Source organism: Coloeus monedula (genome assembly GCF_965178545.1).
Source record: "Coloeus monedula genome assembly, chromosome: Z".
Lineage (NCBI taxonomy): Eukaryota > Metazoa > Chordata > Aves > Passeriformes > Corvidae > Coloeus > Coloeus monedula.
In genome coordinates, this window is record NC_138822.1 from 75,355,471 (window position 1) to 75,367,662 (window position 12,192).

The 12,192-nt window shown below is 53.2% G+C and overlaps 3 protein-coding genes across 3 annotated transcripts; all 3 read right to left on the minus strand.

Moving 5' to 3' along the window:
• Positions 1 to 1,614, minus strand: LOC309584751 (avidin-like; the record flags this gene model as incomplete). Its single annotated transcript, XM_082300960.1, has 4 exons — positions 1 to 34; positions 104 to 224; positions 637 to 847; positions 1,543 to 1,614. The coding sequence occupies 4 exons, from the start codon at positions 1,612 to 1,614 to the stop codon at positions 1 to 3; spliced, it is 438 nt and encodes a 145-aa protein (XP_082157086.1).
• A 1,210-nt stretch (positions 1,615 to 2,824) lies between these two features.
• LOC309584750 (avidin-like) lies at positions 2,825 to 4,194 on the minus strand. Its single transcript, XM_082300959.1, has 4 exons — positions 4,081 to 4,194; positions 3,773 to 3,986; positions 3,227 to 3,347; positions 2,825 to 2,891 (listed from the first exon to the last, which is right to left on the minus strand). The coding sequence occupies exons 1-4, from the start codon at positions 4,150 to 4,152 to the stop codon at positions 2,849 to 2,851; spliced, it is 450 nt and encodes a 149-aa protein (XP_082157085.1). The 5' UTR covers positions 4,153 to 4,194; the 3' UTR covers positions 2,825 to 2,848.
• Positions 4,195 to 9,395: 5,201 nt separating this feature from the next.
• LOC309585171 (avidin-like) lies at positions 9,396 to 10,282 on the minus strand (the record flags this gene model as incomplete). Its single annotated transcript, XM_082301703.1, has 3 exons — positions 9,396 to 9,520; positions 9,921 to 10,131; positions 10,211 to 10,282. 3 exons carry the CDS (start codon positions 10,280 to 10,282, stop codon positions 9,396 to 9,398), a joined length of 408 nt encoding a protein of 135 aa, XP_082157829.1.
• Between the last annotated feature and the right edge of the window lie 1,910 nt (positions 10,283 to 12,192).

Genomic DNA, 12,192 nt, shown 5'->3' on the forward strand with positions numbered 1-12,192 from the left:
TCACTTGATGCGGGTGAAGATGGAAGTGCCGACTCTGTGGGGAAGATGCGTCAGCAGGATGGGAGGGAGGGCTGTGGGGTGAGATGGCAGGGGCAGAGCTCACCTGGTGGCTTTCCAGGTGTCCTTGTGTGACAGGACCTCTTCCCGCAGGAGCCACACGGTCTCCAGGGTCTCTTTCCCATGGTGATCCACAAAGCACTGGCCCACAAAGGCAGTGGTGGAATCTGGCAAGGTTCAAGTGATGGAGAGGGAGGTGAGGGCCTGCACCTCGAGACAGGGAAACCTGGGCCACCTGATCCTGGCAGACAGACAGGCAAACACCACCTGCTACATGCCCTGGACAGAGAGATGGACTTCCCTGGCCAGGTGGATTACTTCCACATCTCCTGGACAGAGAGTTGGGCATCAGCCCTGCCATGCCACTTGGACAGACAGATGGACACCCCCATCACCTCTTCCAGACAACCCTGCCACCCACCGCAGACAGACAGCTCTCCCACCACCACTTCCCATGGCAGGAGTGAGTGTGTGCGGCCAACCTGTGCCCACAGCTGGGGTTCCTCTGGGGATTTGAGGCACCAGCTTGGGGGGATCCCCCCTCCCAGCATGAGCAGAGGATCACTGGCACTGCCATACCTGAGAACTGCCACTGCACAGTGAAGCCAAAGGTGGGGTGTCTCTTGGCACTGGGATGCTGCTGGACCCCTTGCAAGGGTGACACCAGGATCTGCTTGTTGGTGGCTGCCACTGCAGTGTGGTAGGAGCCCGAGAAGGTCCCAGCTGTGTTCAGGGCCAAGATGGTCATATTGGAACCCAGCTCATTTCTCCACAGGCCCTGCAGGTTACACTGGGGATCGGGAGTCATGTGGGTGGCTTGGGCAGTGCAAGTTCCCTCTCCCCCCCCAGCTTCCCTAAGCAGTGGGATGTGTGTCCCATGGCATGGCCCCTTCGTGTGGCAGCTGGGACCAGCTCATGGGCATCATCTGGGACAGCCCCTCTCCCTCCCTGGGCAGGGCAGGGCAGGGCAGGGTCAGGGCAGAGCTGGGAGTGCTGGTACCTCCCTGTTGCAGGGGTAGGCGACTAACAGTACCCCCAGGGTCAGCACAGCAAGAGCTGGCAGCTTCTTTGGTCATGGATACTGCAGCATGGCATGGCAAGGCATGGCACTGCAGAACGCAACAAGAGCAGACAAACACTCTGTGCTGGGGTGTCACAGAATAGCAGAGCATGGCATGGTGAAAACATGCAACCCTGTGAGCCCTGCACACTGTGCCCCAGGGGTGGCAGAGCCTGGCACAGGACAGCACGGCACAGCAGCCTGTGGCACAGCACAGTGTGGCACCGCACATTGCAGCACAGCACAGCATGAAGTGGCACAGCGCAGCACCAGAAAGCACAGCGGGAGCAGGCAGCCCCTTGGCCATTCCCAGCCCACCGCAGGGATGGCACAGCCAGTGTGTGCAGCCCCTCACCCCCACCCTGCACCCGGGACAGCACAGCACGGCTCAGCACGGCCAGACTCGGCTCCAGAGCTGCCCTTACCTTCCTGGATGCAGCGTCCCGGGGCACGAGCAGGGCCAGGGCGAGCAGCAGGCAGCAGCCCGGGGTCCCCATGGCAGTGGCCGTGTGCGGTGCCCGAGCTCTGTCTGCGCTGCCCCCGTGCCCGCCCGGCCCCTTTTATGGCAGAGGGGGCTGTGGCCGGGCAGCGGCTGCCGAAGCCGGGCCTCCTGCCAAGGGACACCCGGTGGGAGGTGGGCAACCTGCCACTGCCCCAGGTAGAATGGGATCCTGTTCCCCTGGGCCAGGTGGGGGTCACAAGGACTGGGGTGGGGTGGGGGGGTTGCAAAGGAGGACTCTGTGCCATGAAGGGTCACAGCAGAGGACATGTGTCAGGCCTCAGGTATGGTGACAGGAGGGACTGTAGGACACCATGGAGGGTATTGGGAATGTGTGTACTGAGCCATAACGGAGTTGTCCAGAAAAACTGGATTTGTTACCTGGTGCGTAACAAGGCAGTAATTACATACCCAAGAGAGACACTGGTTATTTATTTTAGTTCCACAAGCTGGGGTCCTCAGCGTTATTCCAAAGATCAAGCACACCAACTATCAAAACATTTTGCTATTTACACATTTTAGCAAACAGAGGCATTAATGTTCGTTGGCTACAAGTTATTTAGTTCTTATTAATTACTAATCTCTCTCATATTGGTTAAGGACTCTCTTGTGTCTCATGCTAATTAATCTGCATGCTCAGCCTTTCTCTTCCCTTGAGTTGGTGGGCTTCTTGACTCAGTGGGCCGTAAGTCATGGTCTGCCCCTGCCAGAGTTTACCTTCTACCCAGTCGGAGCTGATTCAGCACTGAGTTGTCACCGATTCAGTTGTCTTTACTAGTTTTCTCTTATCTTGGAGGTTTTGCCAGATGTCCTGTAAATTCTGCACTCTTTGTGTCCATTACCATGAGACATCCTCCAGCCCAAATTTTGTTAACCTCCACTCAGGTCTGAGATCACTGAAACCTGTCAAGATCTAAACCTCAACAAGACAGCTCTACCAAGTAATATCTCTTTCTAACCCCCTGAACATAGCTTAGAGCTTGTTATCTGCTCTCTGTTTCACAGACTGAATCTCCTTTCTTGTTGATTAGGCTCGAAAGCGTAAAAAGATCAAACCTAGAAGAACATACCTTTCTAAGAAATTTTTTACTTATCCCACATTTTGCAACAACATGACAGGAGACTGTGAGTATTTGCAGCAAAGCTTTATTGCGAGAAGCAGTTGGTTGGGGGCAGGAGCAGGGCCACACCCCTGCTCTGCCGCCAGCCCGGGAACCCCCCCGCTGCCACCCTCACTCCTGTAACTGCAGGCGGGTGAAGACATTGATGCCGACCCTGCGGGGACACAGAGGAGGAGATGTAAGGGAGGGACATGGCAGTGTCCAAACACCCACCAGCCCTGTATTCCCCCCTGCATTTGCACCTTGGCAGGACCCCAGGGTCCTTTATTTCCTTTCTATGTTTTACCCATGCACAAAGCAATCAAGTGAACCTTGCCATCGAGCTTTCTTAAGTTGTGCTAATATCTGCTTACAGATATGAAATAGATATTAAACCTGCCTTTGCCAACGTGTGTGAGAGTGGCTCTGTAAGCAACCTAAACCACTCACTTGTGACAGCCCCAACCCCTCCGGGGTGCACAGGGGACCTGTGCAGGACATGGGGCTCACCTGGTGGCTTTCCAGTCATTTTTGATGTTTTCCACATGTGATCTCAGCAGCCACATGGTCTTCAAAACCTCCTTTCCATCTTCATCCACAAAGCACTGGCCCGTGAAAACGGTGATGGAGTCTGCAGGGACAGGACAGGAGGTGGAGGGGAGCGTGGCCGAGGTGGCAGGTCAGTGGCTGCCCCAGCACAGGGGACAGTAGACCTCTGCTGTCCCCGGCCTCTGGGGACTGTGGAGATGGGAAAAGCAAGCAGGAGGGCTCAGGGGGCTGGGGGTGTCCCATGGAGATGGGCAGACAGTGCAGGCTTCAGCCCCTGCTGCATCTCCTGCAGGCTGGGACTGGGAGCTGACAGCGAGCAAGGAGCTCCAGGGACAAGGATGGGGGAGCCTCGGGGACACCAGAGGGAAGGGAGAGCAGTGGAGATAGTGCACGGGAAGGCAGGGAATCAGCAAGGACACTGCAGGAAGACAGCAGAAAATCTTTGAGGGCATAACAGGGAGGGCAGGGGAGGTCCAGGATACCATAAGGAGGGTGGGAAAGAAGTACCTGAAAAGCTCCAGTTGACAGTGAAGCCAAAGGTGGGCTGGCCTTTCTGGTTAGCGCTCTTCTGCATGGCCCCCTGCAGTGGTGACTTCTCGATCTTGTTCGAGGTGGCTGACACAGCCGTGTGGTAGATGCCAGTGAAGACACCCTTTTCATTCATGCTCGTGATGGTCATGTTGGAGCCCAGGTCGTTGACCCAGAGCCCGATCAGGGAGCACTGGAGAGGAGAGAACTCAGCACCGGTGCCACAGCACAGCCTGCAGCCACAGCCCCCTGCCCACCCTGCCCTGTGCATCCCACCCTGACAGTACCTTTTTCACGGAGAGGCTGTGAGCTCCCAGGGCCAGGAAGAGCACGAGGAGGAAGGGAGTTGCTTGCACCATCTCTGCAGCAGGCAGACGGCTGATGTACCTGGGGATGTGCTCCTTGCAGGTCTCTGCTGATGCTCCTGCTCCCTCTCCTTTTTATTGCTACCAGGGCTGTGGGTGGCAGCTCTGGCCAGGTCATTGTGCAATCTGGGTGTTTCCAAATCTGTGGTTCTCAGCCATATGAAGAGGTAATTGCAGCAAACATTCCCAGAAGTGAGTGCTGAAAGTGTCCGTCCTTGCTCCCCTGGCACCTTGCAAGGAGGGCCTGGCTCCTGCTGATCAGTCACTGCTGGGAAATGACCAGCAGGGAAAATCCCTCTCTGGAGCTGTTGTCCATTCTGTCATATATTTGCTACATCAGTTCTGTGCCCAGTTGTTGAGGATCCTTAATCTTGGTGACCTCAGGACTGGCTGCAGTACACAGCTCACCCTTCTCTTCCTCACCAGGCATGCTCATGCAAACCCACTCACCACCCAGATTATTTTGGGACCCAGCTTTTTCCCCCCCTCCGCACCCAGTACTCATGGGTCTACAAAGGTCTGACGTGAATATTAGCTGTTGTTTTTACAAACTGGTTTGTGTTGGAAGGAAATAATTTAGTTAATGAAAAGCCAACATTCACTGAATATCTTGGACATTTGATTTTAATGGTGACGAAAGTTGTATTTACACAGGATTCTTAGATAACTCTAAGTACATATTTTTATAATTCCCCTTATGTTATATTTGTTGCTGACCAGGGAGGCTGAAGTGCATGGATTGAGCCCAGAGTTTCTGACCCATTTCTAAACTGTTTTCAAGGCAGTCTCCTAAAATACATGTTTTAGTTCCACCAGTCATCATAGCAGAAGCTGATGGAAGCTCTTCATCAGAAAATAATCCTTTTTTTGTAAACTGGAGACAAGGCAGCTCTTTGCAATGTCTCAAAAATACTTCTCAGTCTTTGCTTTCTCTTAGATTTCACATTTGAGTCCTGGTTTCTCTCTGGCAGTAAAATTCATTGCTGTCCAGGCTGGGGAGCATTGTATTTCTGCTGCTGGCATCTCCACACCCCCCTCTCCTCCCTGCAGGAGCCCTGCACCCCTGCCTGGAAGAGTTCCCTGCTGAGAGAGCTGGCTGCCCGCCTGACATTCCTGCCCCAGTGTTTGCCGTCTCAGAAATCAACTGCATAACAAGGAATGCTTTCCCGCACAGCTGCTGTTTGCTCTGACTGCTTCTCGGCAAACAGGTGCTGCCCAAAGCATTGCCAATGTTTGGGATAACAAGTGAGGTCAGTTTGGGAAGGTTGCAGGGGGCAGGAGGGGCAGACATTATCCCTTCTCCACCACCCCCTCTCCATCATTCCCTCACTATCACCCCCTCACCATCACCACGGTTCAGGGAGCTCCTGCAGGAACCCTGTGGATGGAGAACATGAAGTCTCCATGCTGCTGATGGCAGCCCAGAGCTCGTTCACAGCTGGAGGTTTATTTCAGCACCACAAACCAATACGGTTTATTTCTTATGTAATCTTTATTTTTCCTGTACCTAACAATCCCTGTAGCTTATCTTGCAGGTTCAGGGGCCAGCTCAGCGCTCAAGCATGCAGATTTCTTGACTGGTCTCATCTGAGTGCTGGGGTGTCTCCATGTGGTTTGTGCCCTCCAAAAATGAGAGAGCCAAGTGACTTGGATGTGGCAATCATCACCACAACTAAATTCTGCAATGCCATGCCTGAGCCCTGGCACAGTAGGAAATGGAGGCAACTAGCAGACAGGGAAGAAATCCAAAGCAGGAAGCACTGAAGAAGTTACAAATCAGCAGGCTGTTTAAAAACCATGTATGTTCAGGATGTTATGAAAAATAAGGGTTGGTGAATTATAGCAAGAAAGGGTTAATGAACAAATTAACTTGTTGCTCAAACTGGGGTTGTCAGCCTTGAAAAACAATAGTACGGGCAAATGTTGATGAAAATCATGTCTGTGACCAAGGACTGTCCTCTCAGCCCTCAGCTACGTCCACGCAGAAGTTGATGAAAGCTGAGCCTATCTAATACGCGATTTATTGAGGTGATACACCCAAAAGTGGAGGAGAAATCAGAAATATCCCTTTATACAGACTGAACACCCCAACCTTTGGAAGGCATGTTGCCTGCGATTAAGGAACAGTATTGGTGTGTCAAAGCAATAGCCAGTCCAGCCAGAAGCTATGCTGGCTTCAGTGCCTGCTCTTGTTCCTTGTCAGCTGGGTTGGGACCTCACTGCTATTGTTGGAAGCTGCTAACAGAAGACAAATGGAGGTGGGAACCCCAGGTGTTCCTCACTGATGTGCTGGCACCCCTGTCCCACCAGCCTTGCCATGGTGACCCTAAGGGAGCACATCTCCATCCCTTTCCATCATCTGTGGGCTCTGCCATGTGAGGATGACACCAGCTGCTCTGGTGGGGGCTGCATCCGGGACAGCCTGTCCTTCCTGGATATTGTTATTCCTCTACCCATGTGGTTGCAGGAACACTCCCCTGGGGCGTGAAGAAAAGGTCATTTGTCACCCACTGACAGTGCCAGGCCACCGCAGTGATCCCCTGCCTGCACCAGTTCCCAACACAGACAAGTGGGGGAAGAATGCTTGCAGCAGGTAGGATAGGCTGCTTCCCACCCCATCCTAAAGGCTGTTAAGGACTTAGGGAACACTAAGCTCTAAAGTGGACAGAAAGAGCTTATAGCCCTTCCTGTGGTGTTCACAGAGATACCCTGCCCTACCTGTGGTGTTCCCGGAGCTCCGCTGCCCTCCCTGTGGTGTCCTTCATGCCCTTTTTTCTGCCTAGCTCTAGCCGAGATCAGGTGAGCTCCCTGTCCCTGCCCTGCACAGAGAGTGCATCCCCAGAGAGGACGGGGCTGTCCTACCTCATGGGTGTCCCTTGGCAAGGGGCTCTGCCCCTCTGCTATGAAAGGGGCGAGAGGCGGCAGCGCAGGCAGAGCCCGAGCACAGCGCACGGCCACCATCGCCATGGGGACCCCGGGCTGCTGCTGCTGCTCGCCCTGGCCCTGCTCGTGCATCCAGGAAGGTAAGGGCAGCTCTGGAGCCGAGTCTGGCCGTGCTGAGCCGTGCTGTGCTGTCCCGGGTGCAGGGTGGGGGTGAGGGGCTGCACACACTGGCTGTGCCATCCCTGTGGTGCGCTGGGAATGGCCAAGGGGCTGCCTGCTCCCGCTGTGCTTTCTGGTGCTGCGCTGTGCCGGGGTGGGGGGTGAGGGGCTGCACGCCCTGGCTCTGTTGTGCCATGTTGTCTAACAGGCTGTATGCTCTTGTTGTGCCCTGCAGCGCTAGCCAATGCCATCCCACAACATCCCACCCCATTCCAATGCCATCCCACGGTTCAGCGCCCATGACCGTGGGAGCTGCCAGCTCTGGCTGTGCTGTCTCCGTGGGTGCTGTTGGCCACCTACCCCTGGTATACAGGAGTACCCAGCACTCCCAGCTCTGTCCTGCTCTGCTGGGGAGGGAGAGGTGCTGTCCCAGCTGGTGCTCATGCAACCAGTCCCTGGTGCCACAAAAAGGGCCATGCTGGCCCCACACATGCAGTACACATATCCCACTGTTTAGGGAGGCTGGAGCAGGGACTGTGACCCAGCAGTGACCAAGGCACCCACTAAAATTCACAGTTCCCAGCCCTGTCTGTCCGGGAACAAAACAGGAAGGGCAGTTGACCTCCCTAACACCCACCCCTCCCTAACCAGGCTGGTGTAACCTTCAAATGCTGTGCTGGCACAGAAAGGAGGAAAAGGATGCAAGGTACCCAGCCCCGGGGCAGAAGGGCACTGTGATAAACAGCTATTATAGCATTGGCTTTTGCAGGTAGTAAAATGTAAGAAATATTATGTACCAGAAAACGTTAGGAAATGTTATGTCCAAATATGTTAAGAATAACTTTGCTATGCAGATATTAACTAGTTAATATTATAACTGGGGTCAAAGTTACAAGATGCTTTTATAACTTGAGTTATAAGATACCAATATAGCCTGAATCATAACTTTCTATACCTATATAATCTGAATGATAACATTCTGTACAATGTAATAGCTAGTATGTGGTTATCCAATTGCTTAATGCTTAAATAAATGGAAACTCGCCAGGTGAATAATCTCAAAACCAGACAAGTATAGCTGTACTGGGAAGCAGCAGAATGCACTAATGAGAAATTGGCAAATGTAAAGTCAATTAGCCACAAAATGGAGAATTTAAACCAGTTAGATCCAGAAAGATGGAGGAACACCATAACTGCGCATGCTCCAAAGACAAAGTCAAAAAGTTCAGATGCGAGGAAGACCTTGAGCCTTCATTAAGGAAGACCCCCGAAGACCCTTATGATCACATTACACATGCTCTAAAAAGGCAGATCGGGGGAGGAACTATGTTAATCCCTTCTAAGAAAATGTAAATTAGTTCTTAGAAAAATAATGCAAATGCATTGTGGTTTATTAATATATATAATGTTAGAGCATACTATCAAAAGTTTGTGTAAGTTTGTGTGCCTCTGACTATGAGCCATGCACCCAGCGCTGTCATTCTTGCTTTAAGTGACCTTTATCCCCTATAGTCCCTTATTAAATGTATAAAACCCCAAAAAGAGGAGTGGGCTTCATTTCTCACAACTCTACAGCAGTGCTCCTAAGTGAGGCCCTTCAAGCTCTCCTGGACCACTGCACGGGGCTGTGCCACCATCTCCCTCCGAGTACATGGGTGGATGGATGTGAACACCCCATAGAACATGCAGTATGACTGCTGCCAGCTTGGATCTATAACTGAGTGTGTGCTGCAGTTGTGGTAAACCCTCCCAAATCACTTCATAAATGTTAAATTAGTCAGTAGTTAAGTGCTGCCAAATCCTTTAGACAGAAACCATTGAGAAGGTCTGAGACTAAGAGTGGTATCAGCCCCACCTAGGATCCATCAGTAGTTTAGAAAGCAAAGGGTACCTCCCTGAACTTTGTGATTCCTTCAAAGGGTCTCACTTCTCCTTTTCCATCTCCAGCCTCCATGGAAATCATTCTAAATTGATTCTAAACCATTTTTTCCTTTCTATGTTTTACCCATGCACAAAGCAATCAAGTGAACCTTGCCATCGAGCTTTCTTAAGTCGTGTTTTTGCAAACAGATATTAAGCCCACTTTTGCCAGCACCTGTGAGAGTGACTCCTAAGTGACCTAAAACACTCATTTCTGACAGCCCCAACCCCCTCCGGGGTGCACAGGGGACCTGTGCAGCACAGGGACAGAGAGCTCACAAGGTGGCATTCCTGTTGTTTCTGAGTTTGTCTGTGTGTGGTCTCAGCAGCCACATGGTCTTCAAAACCTCCTTTCCATCTTCATCCACAAAGCACTGGCCCGTGAAAACGGTGATGGAGTCTGCAGGGACAGGACAGGAGGTGGAGGGGAGCGTGGCCGAGGTGGCAGGTCAGTGGCTGCCCCAGCACAGGGGACAGTAGACCTCTGCTGTCCCCGGCCTCTGGGGACTGTGGAGATGGGAAAAGCAAGCAGGAGGGCTCAGGGGGCTGGGGGTGTCCCATGGAGATGGGCAGACAGTGCAGGCTTCAGCCCCTGCTGCATCTCCTGCAGGCTGGGACTGGGAGCTGACAGCGAGCAAGGAGCTCCAGGGACAAGGATGGGGGAGCCTCGGGGACACCAGAGAGGAGGGAGAGCAGTGGAGATAGTGCATGGGAAGGCAGGGAATCAGCAAGGACACTGCAGGAAGGGATGGAAGGGAGGCTGGGGTACACAACAAGGATGCTAAGAAAAGATGAAGCACCTGAAAAGCTCCAATGGATGGTGAAGCCAAAGGTGGGCTGGCTCAGCAGGTTTGGGAGGTGCTGGAACCCTTGCAGTGGTGATTCCTCAGTCTTTTTCATTGTGGCTGACACAGCCGTGTGGTAGATGCCAGTGAAGACACCCTTCGCATTCACGTTCGTGATGGTCATGTTGGAGCCCAGGTCGTTGACCCAGCGCCTGGTCAGGATGCACTGGAGAGAACTCAGCACCGGTGCCTGCAGCCACAGCCCCCTGCCCACCCTGCCCTGTGCATCCCATCCCTGATGGTACATTTTCGGTAGAGAGGCTGTGAGCTCCCAGGGCCAGGAAGAGTACAAGGAGGAAGGGAGTTGCTTGCACCATCTCTGCAGCAGGCAGATGGCTGATGTACCTGCGGATGTGCTCCTTGCAGGTCCCTGCTGATGCTCCTGCTCCCTCTCCTTTTTATTGCTGACAGGTGGATGGGTGGTACCCAGGGTGCAGGTGGCAGCTCTGGCCAGGCCATTGTACAGTCTGCGTGTTTCCAAATTTGGCTGGAATCCGTGGTAATGCATCTACAGGGGAAGGGTGGGACATTTCCAATCAGCGTAACTGGCGTGCATAACCGTGTCCAGATTTTCCTGAAAAAGACAGGAATTCCCGTAACTCCTTGCAGAGGGTTCTATGGCTGCGTATTTTAAACACAGCACTGCTAACACTCTTGTACCTTATACATCACAGTTTTCTACCTGCAATCACAACTAACTTTTTCATACAATTAAATCTATTATTTTATCAGAATATTTATGTCTTCCCCAGAGGTCCCCTGCCCTCCCTGTGATACCTGCAATGCTCTTCTGACCTGTTGCCCTGGGCATGTTCCCTTCCACCTCCCTCAGTATACCCCTCAGACTCCATCACTGTCCAGAGGGACCAGGACTCTCCTACCTCATGAGTCTCCCTTGGCAGGATGCTCGGCCCCTCTGCTATGAAAGAGGCAGAGCCCGGGCACCACACACAGCCACCACTGCCATGGGGATCCCGGGCTGCTGCTGCTGCTCGCCCTGGCCCTGCTCGTGCCCTGGGACGCTGCATCCAGGAAGGTAAGGGCAGCTCTGGAGCCGAGTCTGGCCATGCTGAGCCGTGCTGTGCTGTCCCGGGTGCAGGGTGGGGGCGAGGGGCTGCACACACTGGCTGTGCCATCCCTGTGGTGCATGTTTTCTCTGTGCCATGCTGTGCTGTTCTTTGTCACCCCAGTACACAGAGTTTGTGCCTGAGGGGTTGCACGTTCTGGGGGTACCATCCTATGCCATGCCATGCCGCACTGTCCATGACCAAGGAATCTGCCAGCTCTGGCTGTGCTGTCTCTGGGGGTAGTGTTGATCACCCACCCCTGCCATAGGGGGGTACCCAGCACCTCCAGCTCTGCTGCCCTGCCTAGGCAGAGAGTGGTGCTTTTCCAGCCAGTGCCCACACCACTGGTCCCAGCTGCCAGGTGGAGGGGCTGTGTCATGGGACACACATCCCACTGCTTAGGGAGGCTGGAAGTGGGACTGTGCCTCGGCACTGACTGAGCCACCCACACAAGCCCCAGTGTCACCTGCAGGGCCTGTGGAGAAATGAGCTGGGCTCCAGTATGACCATCTTGGCCCTGAACACAGCTGGGACCTTCTCGGGCTCCTACCACACCGTGGTGGCAGCCACCAACAAGCAGATCCTGGTGTCACCCTTGCAAGGGGTCCAGCAGCATCCCAGTGCCAAGAGACACCCCACCTTTGGCTTCACTGTGCAGTGGCAGTTCTCAGGTATGGCAGTGCCAGTGATCCTCTGTTCATGCTGGGAGGGGGGAGCCCCCAGCTGGTACCCCAAATCCCTCATGGCACCCAGAGGAACCCCAGCTGTGGGCACAGAACTGGCCCACACATCTGCTCCTGCCTCGGGATGTGGAGGAGATGTGGGACATGGGATTGTGGGGTTATCTGTCTGTGAGAGTGTCACAAACAGAATGGGAACTTCAGACAGTGTTTATTAAAAAGGCCCTCCCACTGAATCACAAGGTTCAGAAAGGACTCCCTGGCATTCTAGAATCCTCCCCAGTGAAGAGTTTGGGCAGAGCTGGATCCAAACTTAGCCCTAGACTTTGTCAATGGATTATGGCTAAAGGATTGTAGAGGTGTAACAGAAACTTTGTACAATGTAGTACCACAGGACTGAGGATGGCAAATCAGATCTATTTATATAAAAATAAATTATTTGTTATGATAATCAGACAAAAATTTCTTAGTAAGAATTAC

Coding starts and splice junctions, on each gene's coding strand:
- LOC309584750 (XM_082300959.1), bottom strand. CDS start 4,152: ATGGTGCAAGCAACTCCCTTCCTCCTCGTGCTCTTCCTGGCCCTGGGA. Junction 3,987..4,080: donor ACAGCCTCTCCGTGAAAAAG/GTACTGTCAGGG, acceptor TCTCCTCTCCAG/TGCTCCCTGATCGGGCTCTG. Junction 2,892..3,226: donor AATGACTGGAAAGCCACCAG/GTGAGCCCCATG, acceptor GTGTCCCCGCAG/GGTCGGCATCAATGTCTTCA.